This window comes from Primulina tabacum, chromosome 1, assembly GCF_025594145.1.
Source record: "Primulina tabacum isolate GXHZ01 chromosome 1, ASM2559414v2, whole genome shotgun sequence".
Classification (NCBI taxonomy): Eukaryota; Viridiplantae; Streptophyta; class Magnoliopsida; order Lamiales; family Gesneriaceae; genus Primulina; species Primulina tabacum.
The window spans coordinates 48,198,592-48,225,016 of NC_134550.1; the positions used below are offsets into that span (position 1 = coordinate 48,198,592).

The window sequence follows — 26,425 nt, forward strand, 5'->3', positions numbered from 1 at the left end:
ACTCTGATCTCATGTTAAAATGATGGACTGAATCTAATACCATGTTAAGATCAAATAATTTGGTCTAACTCCACCTCAAAAACTAGCTCAAGAGGGAGGATTGTCTACATACATAGATACTTCTCCCAAGAACTTAATCGGTATTTGACATCTAACATCGACAATAATATGAGAATTCAGTCAAGTAAAATCAAATCAGAATGCTCTCATATGCACGAGAGGGAAATTGAAATTATCATGAGAAATAGACAACAATGCAAAGTTTCGAAGATACCTCAACTGGAACTGTACGAAAAGTCTAAGCATGCGACCTGTTTAAGGCAATTCATGTCATTCCACCTATTCATGGCTGGACAATGGGTCATGGCATCACAGAGTATCACTGGAGAACCAGGAACAAGATGTTCCCGTAAAACCCTTCCAAGGAAAGGCCCAATTTTTCCTCCACTTCCTTACAAGAAAGTGACTTGACAGGTAATACTCTACGAACCTGCATATAAATTCAAAGAGGTCAACAATTGCAAGTTCGCTTTGACCATTTTGAATCTACACCGAGAATATAAATTTTCCCGAAGACTTGTCTTTATATGAGAAAGAGAGGGGAAAAAAATATTTTTGGCTAGGTCCAAGTCCATCACGCTGCATACAAATTCTAAATACTTTCCAGTGCTTAGATTTTTTTCTTCCATCCCCACATCCCGAAGTTTTGAAGATATGAAATGGCAAATCATCAATATTTTCATCAAAAACTAAGTTTGTTGTCTGTCTATCAAATGTAAATCTATTTTTCGAAGCCATTACATCACGTGTGAATGCATATGACTCGTTGATCACCCTCAGATCATGCTTTTTACGAAGTGATGATTACTGTGTAGCACTTGTCTGAAGGTATAATATTGTAGAAATTTGCTACTGAGAAATGAAATTCATTCTTATTCCCGCGCTAATGTCTCCCGTATACAATTGTAGGATTTATATACAAATAGGAAAAAATAGAAACGTGTTATTCTAAGTGACACTTTTATATAGACTAACTAACACTAAACCAACTAACACTCCCCCTCAAGATTGGTGTAGATTTAAAACACCAATCTTGGACAGCAAATAAGTGTGCTGATCCTTGCCCAAGCTCTTGGTAAAAATATCAGCAAGCTGATGACCGGTAGGGACATAAGACGTCTTGAGCAACTTAGTTTGAATCTTTTCCCGTATCAAATGGCAATCGATTTCGATATGTTTTGTGCGTTCATGATAAAGTGGATTGGCGGCCGCCATGTTGTCACAATATAAAGTAGTTGGTTCTGTAATGAGCACACCCATATCTCGGAGCAAACCCGTAATCCATACAATCTCACAGGACGTAAGTGCCATGGCCCTGTACTCGGCTTCAGCAGATGAACGTGAAACGGTGCTTTGTTTCTTTGTTTTCCAAGACACCAACGAGTCTCCTAGCTTCACACAATACCCTGTAAGAGATCTCCTAGACATTGGACAGGCTTCCCAATCTGAGTCACAATATGCGGGGTCAAAGAAATATCACTATGAGCTGATAACAAAATACCCAAACCAGGTGTAGATTTGAGATATCTCACAACTCGAACAGCAGCATTCATATGTGACTTCTTAGGAGAATGTAAGAATTAACTGAGATTCTGCACCACATGTTGGATCCCGGTTATCTAAAAGCCCAAACGCAGCGGAAGTTTTAAATTTTTTTTTTTATTTATTTTGACAACCAAAATATATTTTGATTTGGGCGCTCGTATGATTTTAACAAAAACATTCATAGGGTGTTAGAATTATACCTTTAGTGAATTAAATCACTTGGCTCCAACTAATCCGGTATGAACGGATTAGCTCTTGATGAATCCCTACGAACTTTCATCGATTCTTCTAATTAGGTCCACGACTAGAAGATTTGTTCCTCTTCCAAATAGCACTAGAATATTTGGAAGAAGTTTCAACGTTGGAGATTAAAATCGAGAGACGGCTCAACTATCTTTTTCTTGAAAAGTTGGCAAAAGAATTTGGAGGATTTTGAATTGTGATTGCCGAGAATCACAATTAGAATTGTGATATGAGATTCTCGAAAATCCCAATTCTAATTGGAGGCTACCTTTTATTTTTTATTTATATATTAAAAACAAAAACTTTTAACCTAAATTTCACAATTATGGATTTAGATTCCTTAATTAAATCCAATGGGCTTTGTTAATTAAATGGACTAGTCAAACTAGTTTAATTAATTATATTAAAGTCCATTAAGAACTTTAATCATTTAATATGTTGGACTTGTACTCCTACAAGCCCATTAAACAGATCTCCCATCATATTTAATTTAATATTTAATAAACTCAACTTTTGAGTTTAATAAACTAAATTTATTATAAATTCAACATTTGAATTTATTATTAAAATTATAAATTCAACTCCTTGAATTTTATCACCTCCAAAATTTAATATTTAACAAACCCAACTTTTGAGTTTAATAAATTAAATTATCAAATTTTATAAATTCAACTCCTTGAATTTATTCTCTCCAAATTTCATAAATTCAACTTCTTGAATTTACTATATCATAAATTCAACTCCTTGAATTTATTTTCTCAAAATTTAATTATCATAAATTCAACTACTTGAATTTACTATATTATAATATAAATTCAACCCCTTGAATTTATTCTCTCAACGGGAACAAACGATCCAGTGCTTGTGTGACCCTCAATGGTTCAGGGATACAGCTAGCCGTGGGTTCACAACTCTTTGTGATTCAGGACATAATCCTTTATCCGGGCTTACCCTAGTTAGCCCCATTCTTTTCATCAACACCTTGATCAAGAATGTCAGAACTCATTTCTGATTGCACCCATCGGATCATGATAAGAGCGTCTAGTAGCATCGCCCCATGATCCCCTAGGTATCACTGATAGTGCCTGCAAGAACCAGCCGATTATGATTAACGTACAGTACGGCCCCTTCATCTCATATATCCCGATCGAATCTGCAACCATTGGTTAATCGAGTGTTGCATATTAATTCGATAACTATGTGATAACTATAATAGTGGCATCGCGTGTATTATTGGAGAACTCCTTCTCCAACGTACATCTCATACTCTGGCCAGAGATTCCATGCACTATTATTACATCAGATCACATAGGATATTCACACCCGTAGGTGAGCGGTGAATCCCCGACTACAATGCACTGGCTCCTGTATGTGTCGCAACTGTACCCAACCTCGCCACCTGATGACTCTCCTGGAGCCGGTAAACGAGTCAAAGCACAGCCCTAGCATATAGAGCCTCAGTGTTGTCCCGAGTCGTAAGGACTAATGGTGTACAATCATAACCACGGACTTATCCTCTCGATGAATGATAACCACTTGGAAAGTCCGAGGGAGGGTTGTTCGGTATAATCATTATATGACTACCCATCTGCATGTTTGGACATCTCCATGCCCTTACCAAGAAACGCAGTACACAACATCACAGATGCTAGTCTCGAGCTCAAGCGACCTTTATCCCTGTTTTAGGCGGCTGAATCGACTATGAACGAATTTAGAATATGCAGTGTTTACAAATGAGTTTCAACATCGAATTACGATTCATTTGTATTAAAGCATAATCAAGGACTTTATCTATGCTGTTTGCATGGGTATACAGATAAAGTATAACAAGACCATAAAAAGTTAAATTATTTTAAAATAAAGATTGTTTATTTCACTTGAGTCAATAAATTCCCTAGCCAACCGTTGGCTTGCAGGGCATCTACTCTAACAATCTTCCACTTGCCCTAGAGCCAACTACCCTTAATCTCATTGCTTTGCGATGCTTTTCAAACAATGGTCCTGGCAAGGGCTATGTAAGTGGATCGGCAACATTATCTGCGGAGGGGACTTTTTCGACTGATATATCTCCTCTTCCCACAATCTCCCGTATGATGTGGAACTTCCTCAGTACATGTTTGGATCGCTGATGAGACCTTGGTTCCTTTGCTTGCGCAAGGGCACCAGTGTTGTCCCAGTACAACGGGACTGGATCAACTCCATTAGGAATAACGCCCAACTCTTGGACAAAATTCCTCATCCAAACTACCTCTTTGGCTGCATCAGATGCAGCAATGTATTCAGCTTCAGTGGTGGAATCCGTAACTGTGTCTTATTTGGAACTTTTCCAAGAGACAGCCGCCCCATTACGCATGAATACAAAGCCAGAGGTCGATTTCGAATCATCTACGTCACATTGGAAGCTAAAATCAAGGTAGCATTCCAATTTCAATTCTCCACTCCCATAGACCATGAACAAGTTCTAAGTGCTTCTCAAGTACTTAAGAATATCTTTCACGGCCTTCCAATCCATTGGACTAGGGTTCGCCTGATATCTGCTTGTAACATTTAGAGCGTAAGCAACATCAAGACGTGTCGATATCATACCATACATGATACTACCAATAGCTGACGCTTATGGAATACATGTCATCATCTCTATCTCTTCATCAGTTTTGGGACACAAAACTTTAGATAGAGTAACACCATGACATATTGGTAAGTATCCTCTCTTGGACTCTTCCATAGAGAATCGTTTCAAAATGGTATCGATATAAGTGACTTGGGTGAGTCCCAGCATCCTTTCTGATCTATCTCTATAGATTTGTATTCCCAATACGTAGGATGCTTCACCCATGTCTTTCATGGAGGATTTACTGGCTAACCATACTTTAGTTGAATGCAGTAATCCTACATCATTCCCAATGAGCAGGATATCATCAACATAAAGTACTAGGAATGTCACCGCACTCTCACTAACTTTCTTTTACACTCATGGTTCCTCAAGATTCTTAGCAAAACCAAACTCTTTGATAGTGCTATCAAATCTGAGGTTCCAACTCCTTTACTCCTGCTTGAGATCATATATTGATCTCTGAAGTTTGCATACCTTATGCTCACTTCCTACTGATGTGTATCCCTCAGGTTGAGACATATCAATTTCCTCTTTGATGTCTCCATTGAGGAATGCAGTCTTTACATCCATTTGTCATATCTCATAGTCATACTATGCTGCTATGGCTAGTAGTATTCTAATAGACTTAAACATAGCAACTGGTGAAAAAGTTTTCATAGACAACTCCTTGCCTTTTAGTACAATCTTTTGCAACCAGCCTTGCTTTGAAGGTCACTACCTTCCCATCCGCCCAAGCTTTCTTTTGTAGATCCATTTGCACCTTATGGGAACGACTCCCTCAGGTTGATCCACCAATGTCCAGACTTGGTTTGAATACATAGAGTCCATTTCTGACTGGATGGCTTCAAGCCATTTGGTTGAATCAGTATCATATATTGCTTCTTTGAAATTCATTGGATCACATCCAACACAATGCTCATCGTGGCTTTGTTCATGAAGAAGCGTATATCTTGCAGGTGGTCTAATAATCCTATCAGAATTCCTAGGAGCTTGTACTTCAACTACTGGTTCTTGGAAATGGGTTAAACTTCTACAGTTGAGGGAGTATCTTGAATTTCTTCAAGTTCTATCATCTTGACTTTTCTATCTAATAGAAATTCTCTTTCCAAAAAGGTGGCATTTCTTGAAACAAACACTTTTGCTTCATTGGGACGATAGAAATAATACCCAACAGAATTCTTTGGATATTCTACAAAGTAGCACAAAGTGGATCTACTATCCAATTTGTCTCCCACTGTCTGCTTCACGTAAGCAGGACATCCCCATATTCTCTCGTAAGAATATTTGGGAGTTTTTCCCATCCATATCTCATATGGTGTTTTATCAACTGCTTTAGCGTAGACATTATTCAACAACATTGCCGCAGTTTCAAGCGCAAAGCCCCAAAACGATGTAGGCAATTCAGTGAATCTCATCATGGATCGAACCATGTCCAACAAGGTTCGCTTACGACGTTCAGAAACACCATTTAATTGTGGTGTTGCTGGTGGAGTCCACTGTGAGAGAATCCCATTCTTTTTTAGATAACCCAAAAATTCAGCACTTCAGTATTCTTCACCTCGATCAGATCGAAGTGCCTTAATACTTCTTTCCAGCTGATTTTCTACTTCAGATCTGAGCTCTTTGAACTTTTCAAATGCTTCAAATTTGTGTTTCATCAAATAAACGTACCCATACCTCGAATGGTCATTAGTAAAGGTAATGAAGTAGGAATGCTCATATTTTGTGCTAACACTTAGCGGGCCACAAACGTCTGTGTGGATCAAATCCAGTAGACCATGCGCATGTTCCACGTTTCCATCGAATGGAGTCTTGGTCATTTTTCTTTTTAGACAGGACTTACAAGCAGGTAGAGAATTTTTGTCTGACAAGTCAAACATGACTTCTCCCACTAGCTTGTGCATCTTTCTTTGAGAAATATGACCTAGTCTAGCGTGCCATATTTGTGTGGGATTTGGATCATCTAACTTTCTTTTTTTTTTGTTGAAATCTAGTTTACTTGAACATTCACTTATCATTTCCAGAACATTTCTGGCACAAATAATTTCTTATGTCCGGACTTCTTGCAGTGAAATAAATATGTTCTGACTTATCGGGCTTTGTAGGCCTTTTAAGTGTCTTTCAGAGTTTTCCTCTTATTGAGATTGTTTTTCTTGTGAGGAGCAGAACATTTCTTTCCCTTACCTTGTGGGCCATTTTCGTCTGACGAGATGCCCATAAGAAAAACAATAATTTCATGTTTTATGGTGATCTTATAAGTTATAAGCGTATTGACTAGCTCATCAAGGCTATCATCTATCTTATTCAAATCACCATAACCCCGTCAAATGAGGAAGAGAAAGACAACAAATTGATGTTATCTAGTAACTCGTTAGGAATCACATATTCCAGGCCCACCACATTCTTAGCAAGCCCAGTCATACGTACACCACGCTCATGGGCCAAAGCCCTGTCTTGCGTGCGTGTAGTCATGAGCTCCTTGAAAGTGGTGTGCATAAGTTTCATGCACCATGCAACTCTTGCACGAGCATTCGAATGTCAGCAGCATTCAAAATTTCCTCAAAATGTCCCTACAGTTCATTTGACGTAAAAGCGAGCATGTTACACTTTAGCTTGCATACTATGGTCCTACCATCTTGCATGCTTTGTCAGTTCGGCAGGACTGACATTAGTGTGTATGCCATTTTCTCCGAATTCAGAACAATTTTCCCAACCAGTCTTGAAAATTAGATTCGGTTAGATTGTTAATAACAAAATTGGATTATGTGACGAAATCGAAAAATATACTGATATGGAAACAGAATAATTGTTGCTGATTATTTTAAAATAATTTTAAGATATAAAATATGGATTTTATTTTATAAATCTCCCTCCCACTATTTTGACATTTCCACCACCCTCTGATGAAAAAGGGAAATTGTATTTTCTTAGTGGGCACGTAGAGTCCAATTAGCCAATTATAATCCCGAATAATATCAGCCAATTATAATTTCTAAAAGGTAGAATCCAATTGCATCTCTATGCAACCTCCGCGTGTTTTGCCTCACGTTTAATAAGGACCCAATAATATGACGCCGTTTATTTTCGCGTGTCAAACTGACCCATCAATATTGAATTGTAGTAGACGGTCGCCATGAGTTCCCCCAATAATATGAGCCGAAGTCATGGGAGTTCCACTCAATTCACATCATATGTCCAGTGGAAGTCACAGCTTTCCGGCGTACAGGCCTCCTCAATAATATGAGCCAGACACTGTCCGCGGGTAGCGATCAACATGCAACCACGGTTGATGGAAGGCAAGAAAAAAATTACTCCTTTAATTTTTACTTTTTCGGTTTGATATAAATTTTGAATCATATTCAAAATGAGGGATTTTAATTTTAAAATTGTCTCATCATTTTAATTTAAAAATCGCGTGCCACGAGTTTGTATGTTTGCCGAATTCATGCAACTATATTATCTAATAATATACATACATGCATACTACTTACTATATATCGCATGTATCATAATATGACATTCAACAATAAATAAGGATGATCGATCGCCAACATTATTAGATCCATGTGAGCCAGACATGGATCCAGGTCCAAAACCTAGGTGAATGCAGGGATGCAAATGCAACAATTACAAGAGCTTCCAATATTTTACATGTCTTCATCTTGATCATCGGGCCCACCATCTTCCAGTCTTGATCTCCCACTATTTCTAATAATTACAATTAAATAGCCATGACACATAAGGGATACATCTCATGGGGTGGGAACGGGTCATAAACCAGACCCACTTTAATAATATCAAATATTAATAAAAAAACCGAATAAAACAGTAAAATATCCTAACATACACCTAACACATTGGTCAAGGCTCTCGATCATCCTTCATGCATTTAATATCAAATATTAACATCAATTAATTAAACAAATTTAATTAACTGATCAATCATATATCTAATAATCTATCACTAACCACCACAATTATTAAAAAATTTAATAAATTAAATAAACTCCTTTATTTAATTTCCAATTAAATCAATAATAATTGATTTCTTGTAAAAACTCATTTTTACCATAAATAATTAAAATCATATTCTAATTATTTATTTCACAAGAAAATTATTAATTTTCCAAAAATTAATTTCCAAAATAAAAATTGAACCAATTTTCAAAAATATCAATTTTACCCAAAAATTTGAAAAATCAGAAAATCGCACCCTAGGCCCAAACAATTCAAGCCCATTATTCAGCGCGCTTCCCGCTCCCGGGCATCCGTCCGCCCACTGCCCGCCCGCTGCCCGAACGTTTCGGGCAGCGGCAGCGGCCCTGTGCGCGCAGAACGCGCACAGGCGCGCCGACGCCGCGCGCAGGCGTCCGACGCCTGCGCTAGCGCGGGGCGCACAGGCGTCCGACGCCTGCGCAAGCGCTGTGAGCGCAGGCGTCCGGCGCCTGCGCTAGCGCGGTGCGCGCAGGCGTCCGGCGCGCCTGCGCGAGAGCGGTGCGCGCAGGCGTCCGGCGCCTGCGCCCACGCTTCGCGCTGCCGTGCGCGCCGCGCACGGATTGCCCGGAACAGTACCAGGCAGATTTAATTTTTTTTTTTTTATTTCGAAAATCTGGAAAAAAATAAATTTTCGTGGTGCTAAATTTTCTGAAAAATTTTCTTGTGTGGTTAGAAATAAATTATTCAATATCAAAATCATACGATTTAGAAAAACCTTGGCTCTGATACCACTGTTGGATCCCGGTTTTCTACACGCCCAAACGCAGCGGAAGTTTTAAATTTTTTATTTATTTATTTTGACAACCAAAATATATTTTGATTTGGGCGCTCGTATGATTTTAACAAAAACATTCATAGGGTGTTAGAATTATACCTTTAGTGAATTAAATCACTTGGCTCCAACTAATCCGGTATGAACGGATTAGCTCTTGATGAATCCCTACGAACTTTCATCGATTCTTCTAATTAGGTCCACGACTAGAAGATTTGTTCCTCTTCCAAATAGCACTAGAATATTTGGAAGAAGTTTCAACGTTGGAGATTAAAATCGAGAGACGGCTCAACTATCTTTTTCTTGAAAAGTTGGCAAAAGAATTTGGAGGATTTTGAATTGTGATTGCCGAGAATCACAATTAGAATTGTGATATGAGATTCTCGAAAATCCCAATTCTAATTGGAGGCTACCTTTTATTTTTTATTTATATATTAAAAACAAAAACTTTTAACCTAAATTTCACAATTATGGATTTAGATTCCTTAATTAAATCCAATGGGCTTTGTTAATTAAATGGACTAGTCAAACTAGTTTAATTAATTATATTAAAGTCCATTAAGAACTTTAATCATTTAATATGTTGGACTTGTACTCCTACAAGCCCATTAAACAGATCTCCCATCCTATTTAATTTAATATTTAATAAACTCAAATTTTGAGTTTAATAAATTAAATTTATTATAAATTCAACATTTGAATTTATTATTAAAATTATAAATTCAACTCCTTGAATTTTATCACCTCCAAAATTTAATATTTAACAAACCCAACTTTTGAGTTTAATAAATTAAATTATCAAATTTTATAAATTCAACTCCTTGAATTTATTCTCTCCAAATTTCATAAATTCAACTTCTTGAATTTACTATATCATAAATTCAACTCCTTGAATTTATTTTCTCAAAATTTAATTATCATAAATTCAACTCCTTGAATTTACTATATTATAATATAAATTCAACTCCTTGAATTTATTCTCTCAACGGGAACAAACGATCCAGTGCTTGTGTGACCCTCAATGGTTCAGGGATACAGCTAGCCGTGAGTTCACAACTCTTTGTGATTCAGGACATAATCTTTTATCCGGGCTTACCCTAGTTAGCCCCATTCTTTTCATCAACACCTTGATCAAGAATGTCAGAACTCATTTCTGATTGCACCCATCGGATCATGGTAAGAGCGTCTAGTAGCATCGCCCCATGATCCCCTAGGTATCACTGATAGTGCCTGCAAGAACCAGCCGATTATGATTAACGTACAGTACGGCCCCTTCATCTCATATATCCCGATCGAATCTGCAACCATTGGTTAATCGAGTGTTGCATATTAATTCGATAACTATGTGATAACTATAATAGTGGCATCGCGTGTACTATTGGAGAACTCCTTCTCCAACGTACATCTCATACTCTGGCCAGAGATTCCATGCACTATTATTACATCAGATCACATAGGATATTCACACCCGTAGGTGAGCGGTGAATTCCCGACTACAATGCACTGGCTCCTGTATGTGTCGCAACTGTACCCAACCTCGCCACCTGATGACTCTCCTGGAGCCGGTAAACGAGTCAAAGCACAGCCCTAGCATATAGAGCCTCAGTGTTGTCCCGAGTCGTAAGGACTAATGGTGTACAATCATAACCACGGACTTATCCTCTCGATGAATGATAACCACTTGGAAAGTCTGAGGGAGGGTTGTTCGGTATAATCATCATATGACTACCCATCTGAATGTTTGGACATCTCCATGCCCTTACCAAGAAACGCAGTACACAACATCACATATGCTAGTCTCGAGCTCAAGCGACCTTTATCCCTGTTTTAGGCGGCTGAATCGACTATGAACGAATTTAGAATATGCAGTGTTTACAAATGAGTTTCAACATCGAATTACGATTCATTTGTATTAAAGCATAATCAAGGACTTTATCTATGCTGTTTGCATGGGTATACAGATAAAGTATAACAAGACCATAAAAAGTTAAATTATTTTAAAATAAAGATTGTTTATTTCACTTGAGTCAATAAATTCCCTAGCCAACCGTTGGCTTGCAGGGCATCTACTCTAACACCACATAGCAGAGGTCGGGCCTAGTGATAGTGAGATATATCAACTTTCCCACAAGCCTTTTGTAAGTATTGGAATCTGGCATGATTGAATCTGTAAAGGATATGGAACCTGTTTTACTGATGGGAATTTTACTACCATTTGGCAAACCCACTGTCCCAAATGAGTTAGCTATGGATTCAGAATTCATCAAAGTCAAAGAATCTCCTACCACATGTTTATTGGCACCGTTGTCTATTATCCAAGGAACCTTTGTGAAATTAGATAGCAAAGATGATCCTTTCTGCCCTGTACCTGCCATATTCACCATAGGTTCAGTAGGAACTTCAACTTTACATTTTTCCAGTAGCTTCAAAATTTCAGCATATTGAGCTTGGCTGAAAATTGGAGTATCATGTGCTGCCTCTGATGTCCCACCAGATGATTCACGTTCAGCCGCATTAACATCAAATTGTTGCCTTCTATTCTTCATGAAGGACTTCTGAGGAATACCCCTACCTTGAGGCTTAAACATTTTATGTCCAGGGGGATATCCATTAAATCGAAAGCAAGTAGCTCGCGTGTGACCATTCCAATTGCAATAGTCGCATTTAAGGACCTCTTTCTGCTGTTGATCTCTGCGACCTTGACTAGAGAAAAACACCGCAGGAGCTGGGGTTTCCATAGAAATCAAGGCTCGATGAGATTCTTCTTGTGATATTATTGAGAATTCTTGTCCCACAGTTGGCAGAGGAGTCATCGTGAGGATTTGGCTGTGAATTTGAATATAGCTCTCATTCAATCCCATCAGAAACTGAAGTAGTCGCCGTTGTTGGTCATGCTCAAGGTATTTTCGAGCCGTTGCACATTCACAAGAAGGCAGAGTTACCAAGGATGAATATTCATCCCATAATTGTTTCAGCTTACAAAAATAGGCTGAAATTGTGCTGTCTCCTTGTGTGAGCCTCCCAATTTCTCTATGCAACACAAAAATTCGTGATCCATTTACCTTGTCGAATTGCTCTTTTAGGTCAGACCAAACCACATATGCTTCAGTGACGTACACAATGCCTCGAAATATATCCTTCGAAACTGTGTTGATGATCCATGATAGAACCAGAGCATTACACCTCTCCCATTGTTGTATTGTAGGAGAGCCAGTGTTGGGGCGTTTGCAAGTCCCGTCGATAAATCCAATTTTATTCTTTGCGCGCAACGCAATCAACATCGCACGACTCCATACACCATAATTCTCAGTACCAATTAACTGATCATTGACGAGATTCGTACCTGGAGTGTCCGAGGGATGTAGAAACAATGGATCATTGAAATTGGGATTCACAGCCATTCCAGATTGAAAATCTTCAGCTCTGTTTAATCGTGAAGCCAGCGACGAACAATTTTCTGAACTCAATCTCAAGTGAATTCAGATGTGCGCTGATGATTCATCGATTTCTCCTGCTCTGATACCATGTAGAAATTTGCTACTGAGAAATGAAATTCATTCTTATTCCCGCGCTAATGTCTCCCGTATACAATTGTAGGATTTATATACAAATAGGAAAAAATAGAAACGTGTTATTCTAAGTGACACTTTTATATAGACTAACTAACACTAAACCAACTAACAAATATACACACATATATGGATATTATATATATTTGTGTGTGCGCTCATGCATGTGCATATATATAACATGCATGAACGAGCTCTAACACGAGACTGAAACAACCTAGTATGTGCAAATTCTTTACCAGCGAAAATGTTGTTCTCAACTGTGGGTGAAACTTTTTTTTTTGGGTTATAATCTTCATTCCACTCCTGGGAAAAAAAAAAAAGGAAACAACGAATTACTAGATTGGGGACGAACCTCACCTTCTCCAAGTCGAATTCCTTAGACCATTGACCATTTTTCCGCCCTTCAAGATTCTCGTTAATCCAAGTACCTCGCAGGGAAGCGCTGACTTTTCCAATGCACAAATTCAAGTGGCCTCTCAATGTCAATCCACCCGTGATGAGCCCCATATCAAGCGCTCTGAGCGCATGCTTCAATTCAGCAACAGAGTAATGATGTTTCGCCACTTGGAGGCACGCCATTGAATAGGCATCTCGCCAGATGGGGACCACAGCGTGCCACGGGCTAGAGTGCAGCTGCTCCCACGGAATCTCCTCATCGGAGGGGGCGGTGGACATAGGAGGTAGAACAGTGGATGTGTGTAGAAGCTTCCAAGTCGTATATAAGAGCAATTTGTTGAGAAATAGTGATGGCTATTTAAGTGTGTTTGGAAGTAAACACATCTTCTTTTTCGACCCAAGTGGTTATTTTCTTTGCATCCCAACAATTATCCAAATATGTGTCCTAAAATATTAACTATTTTTATGTTATAAAAAACGTCAAGTATTTTTATAAGCTACTACCAAAAAACAAAATTCAATTTTATTGATTACACACAATTTATTTATGTATATCAATTACATAGATGAATCAAGTTCGAAATAAATTATTTCAAGCACTTGGCTCACAAAATCGTGTTGAAGTGTAGAAAAACGGGTCTAAATAACGAGTTTGAACCTCTTGTAAGACGATCTCATGAATCTTTATCTGTGAGGCGGGTCAACCCTACCGACATTCACAATAAAAAATAATACTTTTAGCATAAAAAGTAATACATTTTCATAGATGACCCAAATAATAGATCCGTCTCACAAAATACGACTCGTGAAGCCGTCTCACACAAATTTTTGCCTTGAACTTGATTCAAATTCCCTTATAATAGTTTCATCTATTTTATGTATATATATGTGTGTCAGCTCAAAAACTTTTCATTCCAACAAGTATCTCACAATTGAAAAGTGAGGCAAATTGAATGATTAAAAAACAAAAAGTTGAGAAGTTTCTAGAAATTTCCCCAAAAAAATCAAATAGGTCGACGACAATGTGGCTATAGCCTACAGGTCAGTAGTTTTATGAAACTTATTTGATATTGTTGTAACAGCTGTCATGTAATATATTTGTCATTATTAAATTGAATGATATTGAGCCAGATTCATGATGAGCCCATTGTGAGCTCTTGGGCTTCCATTCTTACCACGGTTTGGGAAGTTGTCAATGTCTAAATCTTATTCATGGATATCGAAAAAGGCCCACCACATGTACCCTACATTTATAATAATAATAATAATAATAATAATAATAATAATAAATTATTAATATAATAATTATTGTTCGTTTGCCACTTATTCGTGACGATATTATAAATATGATATAAATGAAATTTTACAATAATGTTTTATGTGTAAAATAATTTAATGACGACCAATTCATCCGTTATGTCAGTAAAATTGTTAGTTTTTACTCTTAATTCTTCAGACATTTCATTAGGTTAAATTTAATATTTGGTGGAGTGACCGAAAAATTTCTACAAAAAGTCAAAGGTTGAGAGTCTATTTAATTTTGATTGATCATAGAGCTAATTTTAATTGATTGATCCTTCTCAATTCACCTTTCCAATGGACTTTACATGAATGAAATATCCAAAAAGTTTTTAACTATTGATAGATAGTTGGGCTAACCTCATGATAAGCCCATTAATAATTTGGGCTTAGATTTCTAGAACTGTGTGACCCGTTAGCCTGTCATCGTCATTGTCTTATATTTTATTATGGGTGACAAAGAAAGGCCCACCACATGTGCCAATGCATTTATCATAATCCATTAGTTCTTCACGAGTGTACTATTCACTGATTTATTGGAATATAATTTTATTTTTTTAGCTTTTGTACAATTATTAGTATAAGATATATTATCATAATCTTTAAATAATAAAATTAAATCAGCTTCCAAATCAACACTCATTCTTTGGTTTTTGAAGCTGCGTATTGATCCTCTTTTATAATGTACCATTATTATTACTATGTTGAAGCCATCAAAACAAGGTATAAAATATTGAAGTAATTAAGAACTTAAACTAAATAAGTCACAAACTGCATTACTACATTGAGATAACAAATGAATATCAAACCAACGTCGGAATCTAAGTCACATGTTTATATTTGCAAAGAACCTTACACCTGACTACTCTATCCTGCACGTAAAAACCAGGCAATACCATAATTTTAACCCTTCCAGTATTCTGTAATCTCTGCCTCTCCTCGAAAATATCCTCCATATAACGATCTTCGAATGGCCTATTTTCATAGACCCTCATGATGCAAAACGGAGGATCGGATGAAAATGCAAGCAAATGGAGCAACCAAATAGATTTCGCAGCAGCGAAAAATGCTTGCAGAAGCTGCTCGGACCATGGTTTAGTCCACCGTAGAGTTGCTAGAATGCCACCCATTTTATTATCACAGAACTTGCTGAATTCATCGCTGAAGCAGTTGATCCCTTTATGCAGCACATCGTTCCAGCTTAGATTTCGCAATGCGACAAACGAATTCAACTTCTCGTGGCGATCTTGTTTGGGGTCGAGGATTTTCAGGGTTCCATTTCTCTGGAACATGCTGTTCTCGAAATCTTGGAAGAGTGATTGGTTTATGACAGCCTCTAAGTGGTAGAGCACTGGTTTTATGTACTTTGAATTTAGAGAGAGGTTGTATGGTTGGAGCACCAAGTTCAGATTGTTCACAGAGGTGTGATCAGTTTCTTGAATCTGCCCTACTAAAATCTTGCAGAATTGCTTCACTGTTCGTCTTGATTCTGAAACAAGCTGCAAAAATCCCTCAACCAACTCTTCCTCACTTACCGGCATGATATTTTCTCCATTCCCATTGACAGATTTCCCATCTTTTGTAGGATGTGTCTGAGGATTCTTCACTTGCAAGGCCTTTTTTAATTCTTCACAGTAAGTTTCCAAATACTCCAACTTATGGCTTAGTTCCCCCAATACAGACTTCATTTCGGCTACTTCAACCAAGGCTGCATCTCGACTTTCGTTGGCTTTGATTAGCTCCTTCTTCAACGTCTCAATTGATACTATCTCTGAGTCCTTGCTAGTTTGAGAAACTTCCTCTGTACTTGGCCGAAGGGGTGAACCTTCATCCTTGCTCTTCTTCTTTATCCTGGGAAACAGGCATGAAAAGTTCATTCCCTTATTTGACGGTTGCGAATTAAGGGACGAGTTTGAATCAGCATAAGGCACGATCATGTTGGACTTCTTGCTGTTCTTCGTAACGCCATCTGATTCAATATTTATTATAGCAGGCTTGCATTTGTTGCAAGATGAAGCTGGTATAAGTGTAAGGTCTCCTAAACTACTCCTCCTGGACTTGCAGGAATCATGCCCGGGCGATGCTCCCAGAACGGTAATATTATTAGCGCAAGAACATACGGCAGAATTTTGATAATCCGGAGGAGATATGTGACTATCAAAGCTTACCAATCCGGAGGGTAACCCTTTTCTGGAAAATGGATTTTGCAATCTACATTCCGTTGAGACGGTTTCATCAGCAATTTCCCTGTCTGAGGAATACTCACCCCAAATTTCAGCGTAATTCCGATTCTCCAACACATGTTGATACCCTGGTAAGGATTCATCTTCATAACTCTGTTAAAAATTCCACATTGCCATTAAGTACCGTTTGATCCAAGAAAATTCAGTAGATAAATATGGCTTAATCTAATCCATAGTGGGCTAAAATCAAAATCTTGATACGATTTTGACCTGAAGTTAGAACTCTAAACACATATCCATTAACCCTTTACTTGATCTGATTTCTTTTACAGTTACACTCACAAGAAGGAGAAAAGAAGAAAATTGAAAAAAGCTGGGCTCAACTCCGAACTTGTTTGCTTGTTAGAGCATTAATGTTTTAGACTCCGTACTCTGAGTTGGACTCAAAAGTCTCAAGTCTGGAAACTCAATTTTCGCAAGAAAAATGATAGAATTATATGTCTCAACGTTGAAAACTCAAAACCCACAAAGAGGGAGAAAAGGGTCGAGAAATGAATACTCACTGGTGTGAAAACTGGGTAATCTTGTGCAGAGAACTGGGAAGCGCTGCAAGAAACAGGAGAAGCCAAGTCGAATCTCAGCTTAACAGGGCTATTCCCCTGCATCAGAGCAGCGTGAAGCGCTCTAAGCTCCACGGATTTGGCAATTGCGGCTTCTATATCTTCCCTTTTCACCTCATCCCTACTCCCATTTCCACTCTCCCCGATGCTACTGCGTACTTGATAGATATCCGCCATGAACAGAGGACTTGAATATTTACATGCAGCACCACAAATCAACACTTGGACGGAAAAAAAACTGGCAAGAAAATGCAGAAGCTACACCAAGAGGATGAGTTCGACCATAATCCCCCGGAATATATTCAAAGGGAAGAATACGATTCGCTTCAAGGAAATCTAACGGTTGGATTTGATTCGTTCAGACAAGAAGATCATATCGTACCCGTCGAAGAATTCTGAGGAGCGAGTGAAATTTGAAAATGGAGTGAAACAAAAAGTTTCCTGTCTTTTGTTGTATATAATAAAAGAAGAATAAAAATAGGAAAGAATGCATGTGAACAGAGGAAAGGGGAGAAGCTGGAGAGGGACTGCGTATGGACTACAGTTTACCTGAAGTTACTAAAATATCCATTCTCTTACATTTTCAGATAGTCTTTTTTATATATAAATTTGTACTTTAATTAAATTTGAGATTGTAAATATAAAACCTTATTTTTATGACTAATTCTGGATTTTAAATTTTTTTCCAGATAATTTATATGACCGAATATCAATATTCGAAAAAATAATTTTTATATAAATTATCTATAACGATAACTTTTTATCGATGAGACTTTATATATCTTAATGTTTATAAAAAAATATTGTGTAGTGAAAAATTATTTTTAACACTTACCACAAATCGTCTATATGGATTCTTATGTTGAATAAATAGGGTGTGCAATAGGTCTATTCGGTTACCGATCCAACCGAATAGATCTATAAACGATTTAACCGATTTTATTGTCGAATAACCGTACCGATCGAAATATTCATAGAAACCGAATTAACCGAAACGATTTTTAAATCTGTTATTTCGGTTACCGACCGAAATAACCGATTTTGTTAAAAAAATGTGAATTTTAACAACAATAAAAAAAACATTGCAAAGCTCATAAATAACAAAAAACATTGAACAAAAAATATCAATAATAAATATAAATATTGAAGATAAATTATTGGATGAATGAACTTCCTTCTAATATATGAAAAATTGGGCTTCTTTCTAATGTATTTTTAATGTTCATGTACAATTTAAATTAATAAATGTAATAAATCGGTTAATTCGGTTTAACCGAATTTTTCATATTAGAATCGAAACCGAATTAATCGATTGTTTAAAATTTTAAAAACGAACGTCCGAATTAACCGAAATTTACGCCTATGTATAAATATATTTGAAATAAAATTGAAAACAGATAAATCATGAGGGCAAATTGGTCAATGAGAAACTAAATAATAATTGGTGCAGAATGAGGCAAAGGAAAGGATGGGGGACAGAAGTGTCCAATTGCTTCTAAACTTTCGTTTTCGTGTTTTACTTTCAGAAAGGGGAACCTTTTTTAAGGAGCAAAATGACATTTAAAAGGGGACCCAAAAATAACAAATAATAATTTTCTAAAAAATAAATATTGCATTATTTTTAAAGGATTTTTGTTTTATTCTCTAATTCACTGCCAATGGTTTTCTTTCTTTCTTTTGCAATGTTTTGTACGCACTCGTTTTAACAATGCCTCTATTCATTTTAGAAATTTGACCACCTATTCATTTTCAAAACTTGAACAAAAGCCTTTATTATTAACATTACATGTATAGTTTTGGGGAACAATAATTGCTTTTGACGAGAGAGCGATCGAAATATGACGTTTATGATATTGTGCGATGCAAAATATCTGAGTTACATAGTCACCAGCAATTTATAATTTTTGGTAAAATATCATATGCAAAATCATATAATTGTTATCAGATTCAAAGTCACATGTACAATTCTAATGAGTTGCAAGATAATCGGCCAGAAACAAATGTTCTTACTGGGATAAATGTAGAAACTTAATACTTGAGCTGTTGAACAATTCAAAATTTTGAGTTACACGATTATCATCGTCAATAAATTTTAGTAAAACGATAAATAATCGATTTTACATGTAGGATGAAAAAAAACTGACTGAGTACCTCTTAGCACTATTTTTTTTCTTCTTGTCATGAAAAGAGAGCCACATCCTTTGTTTTATTATCTACATCTACTATTTCAAACAAATTATCTACATATATTTTAATTATCTCAAAAAATAAAGGACAAACATAAAATACTAAATTTATATTTCTAAATACTCACACTTAACATTGTTTTTAAGTTATTTTACATTGGAAATATAATCATATTCAGCAATTATTTGTTCTTGAGGGAAATTAAATAGGGTTTTCCCCTATGCGAACGATGGGATCTTGTAGGGAACACTACGCGATGGAGTTGTTGATCCAATAATTGTTTTGTTGCCAAATTATTTGTTCACGAATCCCTAGCTAATCAACACTACTTTTTCAGAAAATTAGGCCAAAAGTTAAAAGACAGTACTACTACTCTTGGCAATGTAGGACGATCCTTCCTTCATGACTTGCCCAGCACTTTTTTTTGAACAAAAACGTTCAAATTAGTGACAGAATTCATAAAACCGCCCCTAAATGTATTGACGATTTAATCAAATCATATCAATAATTTGAAATTAGCGATGATTTTTATTTTAATACCTCGTTTATGAATTCCGTCACTAGTTACGATTTATGTATAATTTTTGTCGCTAGTTGCATATATATACTCTCTCCATCATTTTTTCAACGATATTCATTTTTCTCCTATGTTATGAGTAAGTTTTTTCCTGTTTTTTTGGCAAAATTTCATGCATTTTGATTACTCTAAATGTGTGAATTATGTCGCGTTAAACTCCTACATTTTGACATCAACTGGTGCATGCAAATTTACTAGATCATACATGCTCGTTCGATTGATATTTTTATATACATGATTGAAAGAAATATTTTATTCCTAATTAATATTTATCCTTTATTAAATTGAAAAAAATATGAGTTTCGCATTTTTAAACTAATTTGATTTGATCTAGTAATGAGATTTATTCCTAGATAATTTAATCTTGACATTTATCCTATATGATTTATTTTTTATATTTATCTCTAAGATATAATATCTTAGATTTAAATAGAGTTTTATTCCTAATAAACTCTTGTTTTCATGTTTGTAAGATTTTGTTCTTATGGAAAGATAATTAGGTCAAGATATGGATATCTATATATATGGAATATTGAGAGAAGAACAAGACGTTTTTGGAGAGAGTATTTTTACGCATCTGCCGGAGTTTTTCTCTGAACATACCCGACGTTCAGAGTTGAAGATAATTTTCATGTTGAAGACTTTATGTGATTGATTCACATAATCACCGTGTTGTTGATTGGTGTTGAAGACACGTGAAGAAAAACATAGACGCAGAGTGTTGATCGAAGAGTGTTCTTATATTATTTGTTTTAACCAACTTCGTTTTATGCATCTAGTTTTTAGTTTGGTTTATTTGATGCATTTTAATTCCTTGGAGTATCAAAGAATTTGGTTTTGTTATTTTCACAAGTATTGTTTTGTGTAAACAAATTACATATTTTCATAGTGAATTTTTACCATGAGGCATTGCACAAATATTTGTACTTGTGCATAATTTAAATCCGATCTCTATTTATTCATGTTATACTTGTGTGTCAATAATTAATTTCCGCTGCATGTTGTGTGCTCGTGTTGACAATACCAGAGTACAACACTAACTTCTGATACACACAATATATTGATTTCATGTACGTTTATTATCAAAGCTCTATCAAGTGGTATCAGAGTAAACACTTGATACACTAAGTGATTGATCTTGTTTTACTCATGTTGTTTTTACAGGAAATAAAACAATAGCTCAATGGACGCATTGGCTTCAAGTGCTGCCTTTAGACCCCACCGGTCTTGGATGGATCGAATTATGCGTTTTGGAAAGTCAAGATGAAGATGTACATAAAATCCATCAAGGAAAGAGCTTGGTAACGTGTAACACCCTTCTTCTATGATTGTCGTGACTAATGATAATTATGCTCATAATTAAAAGAGTTTGATAAATATACCTATATCATGGAACAATTCAATCTATGGACACTAGTGTGATGGTTTATAAAAATTTTGACACGATGTCCCTATATTTCGGACGATCCAATAATCCAAGTAATAGTTAAATTCATATAACGTACAACTTATTTCTATAAACATCAACGCATCTACATGATCACAAGACAAATATTTTGTCCACAATCTTTTTCAATCCATTTTATATACAAACACACACCTTCACCATTATATGTATAGACATAGATAAAATAAAACTTAATTCAAACCCTAACGTAAACTCAACTATAATACATATATGCGGAAGCAATGACAATAGCATGTCCAGGTTCTTGTCAAGGTAAGACACTTCACAAGCATTCATTGGTAAACCGACATCCTACTCATTTTCAGTACTTGATCCTGTAATACATGAGCTACGTGAGTTTATAAAACTCAATAAGTTGGCACTTATATATATCAATATGCGTAGAAGGAACATACATATCAAAGACGTGATCAACAATGCATTCTTAAATCATTACATATCATATATTCATTCATAACATGTAAACAGATACCTTTTGTACTTAAGCCTCATTAGTTGACCTTTACTAACATGCTTGCTTTATTATATAGCTATTACTGTGATGACCGTCAGAATGCCCTGTGCCAACCCCATGATCCGTAAACATATATTGGCCAATAGAGTTGGTGGGCTTAAAACCACCCATGATGTCAACGAGCTCGTACATAATATAATGACATTTTTCATTCGTTTCGTACCATTTTCATGTCATGACATAGCAGCTCTCTTGAACATTCATGATCTTTCATATCTAATACATAACAATTATATATGGTGCTATGCTTTCATAAATAAACATATTAACAAAGTACATATAACAATAATCAATAGAAAACATTTGAAACTCATAATATTACTCATGCATTACTTCAAGAACATGTCAACTTACTTTCCAAGTGTATGAACATCGGTAGAATAAAGTTCCTTGGTCCTATACAGTAAAATACATTAATAATTCAATCACTACCTTCCTACTTAAGCATATGGTTGAAAGTTACTCTATATGGTCCTCTACATATGAAAACCAACATTTCATAGGTGAATACTTAAAACCCTAGGATGCTCTTGTGGTAGAGAGTTCAATTCTAGCTTCCATTTGAGGAAGAAGAAAAAATGGAGGATTACTTGAGAGAAGAACTTGGCAAACTCTTCTTTTCTCTCTTGTTTTCTCCTTGATATTTGATGGTGGAATTGTGAAAAATGGCTGAGGACTCGATACTTATCCAAATCCATCACAAGATCATGTTGCTAACTCACAATTTTGTCCAGGCGGCACTCGAGTGGTAACACTTAACCGCTCGGGTGCGGACTATTCTGTTGAAACACCAAAAATTTTGGTACAGGGACGCTAGGACGGTTGAATTTGATCACTCGGGCACGCTTTGCATGCAGTCTCGTCGGTGTTTGCTAAACACATACATCTTTTGGAAAAATAGTCAACATGAAAAATGTATTCTATGTCTTGGCTTTCATCTCCAATTAATCTCATATAATTTGAATATATGAGTAAAAAGTAATTCTCATTCTACCAAAATATGTCAGTGAAAGAACGACGATACAGACGACACACTTTGAGGCGCTTTTGGCTTGTCTTTCACAATGATTAGGACAAAATCCAAAACATTAAAGTTGTAGCTTTATATCCTAGCTTTTATAATGGTTATGGTCTCACACAATTTGGATCAATATCCAAATCATTATGCTAAAACCCGTAAGAACTATCATATTTTCATCTCATTTTCTGCATTTCCATACTAACTTCCATTACACTACTTTACCTACACATCTTATTATCACTATTTAGACACATATTCATTCTAAATATACCATGAAAAATATAGAAATCATACTCAATCTCAATATCAATATATTAATCGATGTCAATAGGTCCATATGTATAATATAAGGAGCACTAGCGACATCATTCATGTAAGTCATAATGAATCGATAAGCGCATAACAAACGACATAAACACATTAATCATTTGTACAAGTAACCGGGCATTGCACAATGGGTTCTATATGGTTGGTCACCACCTAGAATCGTTGATGCAGATGGTGACAGTCGAGTAAAGCCTGAGAATACATGGAATAATGATGAAATTCAAACCTCAAATTTAAACTCTAAGGCACTTAATGCAATTTTTACCTCGGTCGATGTCAACATGTTCAGCCTTATTACAAATTGCATATCTACTAAAGAAGCATGGGACATTCTCCAAAAGCACTGCGAAGGATCTGAAAGTGTCCGCATAACCAAACTGAGGATGCTGACCTCCAAATTTGAGAGCCTAAGAATGGAATTAGACAATTGCTGAATATGATCGAAGATTTCGAGATATTTCCAATGAAGCCTTTAGTCTCAGTGATCCTATGTCTAATGAAAGGCTCGTAAGTAAGGTATTAAGATCTCTTCTTGAACGATTTAACATCAAGATTTGTGCCATTGATGAATCAAAGGACACGTCTACTCTGAATCTAGAATATTTGATAAACTGTCTTAGGACTTTTTAGATGAATCTGGATATACAGAAAAGAGATAAAGAGAAAGTGTTGCGCGTTTTCCGCTCGCAAGCGCACGATTGTCAAGTTTTAATATATGTAAGTAAAGTATCGTTCCCACGAGGAGTGTGTATGTAAAAATATATCAGTGCTTGTAATTAAAATAGTCACGACTTTATTTAGCAAAGTAAAGAGGGGTTTGGTTTGTTTAAAACAACTCAATTGCAAATAAATAATTAATCTAATCACTGAATGGAGAAATATCACCGAGAGAAAATATCTAAAGGAATGATTTCACTAAGTTTCCATGATAATTATTCCCGATTAAATTTATATTCATGAATTCCAATTATTTAATGGTCAAGAACACTTAATTATTTTATTCCCCATTTCCCAAGTGACAATTAAATTGTATCAATCAAACTTCCATTCAAAAATTCATAATAAAAATCTAGATTTCATTGATAAATGCAAACGATGTTCTCATTAAGCCTGCTAAAGTTATACGCCTTCCGAACGATATAAACATTCAACGGTGTGTCTCTAATGATCTATAATCATAATCTCTCTCCCGAGTTGTAGAATTAATCAAACAACACACAATTTATGGTCAGTAAATTGTAGTGAATAAAAACAAGAAACAAAAATAAACCAAACAGAATTCAATCATATAAACAACCGCGTCAAATCATCGTATCGACAAAGCTATGTCATTCTCTAGACTGGAAAATTAGTTCATAACGAAATCTAAGTAAAAACAAGACATGTTCAAATTTTTAGACATCGCAACACAATAAAATATAGAAGCGAAAGAATAGATGACAAATCTGAAGTGTCATCTCTGTCCCCATATCCATCGTTCTTCGTATTTGTGATCGATCTTCGCACTACGGATCTTCGTCTCGTGTTCGCTCCTGCTCTCCCATGCGTTTTTTCTCCCCAAAGGCGGCGTCCTCTCATCTGAACCCTCATTTATTCTTTTATTTCATCGTCTGGGCCGTAAGTTGAAAGCACAATTGCTTGATTTTCCGCCATTAGCGCCACGACGCTAAGTAAGTGGCGCCTAGGCGCCTGTTCTTTGCAGGTGTAGGCACTGTGGCGCTTGTATTTCGAACTAATGAGCGCTGCGGTGCTACATTGTGGTGTTGCGGATCTCGTTTATCGCATTTTCACGCTTAAAAGGACCTCTGTTTGCTATAAACCGTCAAATAATGGTTTATCCCCTGCACGACACAAAAGCAACAAAAACCAAGCGTAATTCTGTTCGAAACCAAAATAGATCAAATGGATTAACATATAAATTAAGTGCAATTCTCGCACTTACCAGAAAGCCATTGCATTGCAAGCTACTGATGACTCCGTCAAAAATCTAATTCAAGAATCAAATGAATCTGATCTCAGTGAGGAGTCAATCTCCCCTTGATTAATATGAATTTCGGTGATTACTTGAAAACATGTCAACATCGAAGCCTTTTTTTGTCCCTTTTTAAAGAAATAAAATGTCTACACATACTCAAGGGAATTTGAGATCGAGAAATGAAGTGATGGCTCGACCAGAAACTAAAAGATTGGATTCCGTACAATGTAGAGAATGTTCTGAATATGGAATTTATGCAAATGAGTGTGCCAATTGACTTCGTAAAAACAAAAACATGGCAGTTTTCTTGAGTGATGAAGATTCTGGTGAAGAACTTGAATCTAGTAAAGGAGATGATTTCACCTCTCTGTCTGCCATTCTGAAGAATACTCGCAAATTGCAAGTCAATTCATTTGGTGTTGCCACTGATATTGCAACATCAGGCCTCAAAAGAAGAGCTTATTGTAAATATTGTTCAGATGATGCATGAAGAGCTATATGATGACTGACTCAAAAGAAATGAGACAAACTCGATGCTTTCAAAAGAGAATATTGAGATAAAAAGTATCTTGTCTCGACTTGAAATCCTACTGAATAGAAAGGATCTTTAACTGTGCAAAGTTAAGGATGATCTTGAGAAGGCCTCAAAAACTCTTGCTAAATTCAACCCAAGTTCATCAAAACTTGACTCGATGCTAATAATGAGGAAGGACAACAGAACTGGTCTTGGATATGTTGAAAGCGTACATGAACATGGTGAATCTTCTAACTCCAGATCACAATCAACTGTGTTTTTAAAGGGAATTGAAGACAATTTTGTCCTCTTAATGGTGAACCCTCCTATGAAGACTCTGCCAATATCAAAGCTAGCCTTTGAACAAAGACTGAAACAAAACAGAGCTTCTTTCTATCCTTTGAAAGTTGACCAGCCAGTGAAGATGTCACAAACCAAGAAGCCAGTGTTAACTTCTAAATCAAAGCAAAGAAAGCGAAATTTTATCTGTCACTACTGCCATAAGCCTGAGCACATCAAACCCTTCTGCTACAAACTAAGAA

General features: G+C 36.2%; 2 protein-coding genes across 2 annotated transcripts; both read right to left on the minus strand.

Annotated features, from left to right (window-relative positions):
- Window positions 1–285: 285 nt before the first annotated feature.
- Window positions 286–13,449, minus strand: LOC142545489 (lysine-specific demethylase JMJ30-like). Its single transcript, XM_075652708.1, has 2 exons — window positions 13,160–13,449; window positions 286–490 (listed from the first exon to the last, which is right to left on the minus strand). Exons 1-2 carry the CDS (start codon window positions 13,379–13,381, stop codon window positions 380–382), a joined length of 333 nt encoding a protein of 110 aa, XP_075508823.1. The 5' UTR covers window positions 13,382–13,449; the 3' UTR covers window positions 286–379.
- A 1,798-nt stretch (window positions 13,450–15,247) lies between these two features.
- Window positions 15,248–17,805, minus strand: LOC142545498 (IRK-interacting protein-like). Its single transcript, XM_075652717.1, has 2 exons — window positions 17,244–17,805; window positions 15,248–16,833 (listed from the first exon to the last, which is right to left on the minus strand). Exons 1-2 carry the CDS (start codon window positions 17,475–17,477, stop codon window positions 15,319–15,321), a joined length of 1,749 nt encoding a protein of 582 aa, XP_075508832.1. The 5' UTR covers window positions 17,478–17,805; the 3' UTR covers window positions 15,248–15,318.
- Between the last annotated feature and the right edge of the window lie 8,620 nt (window positions 17,806–26,425).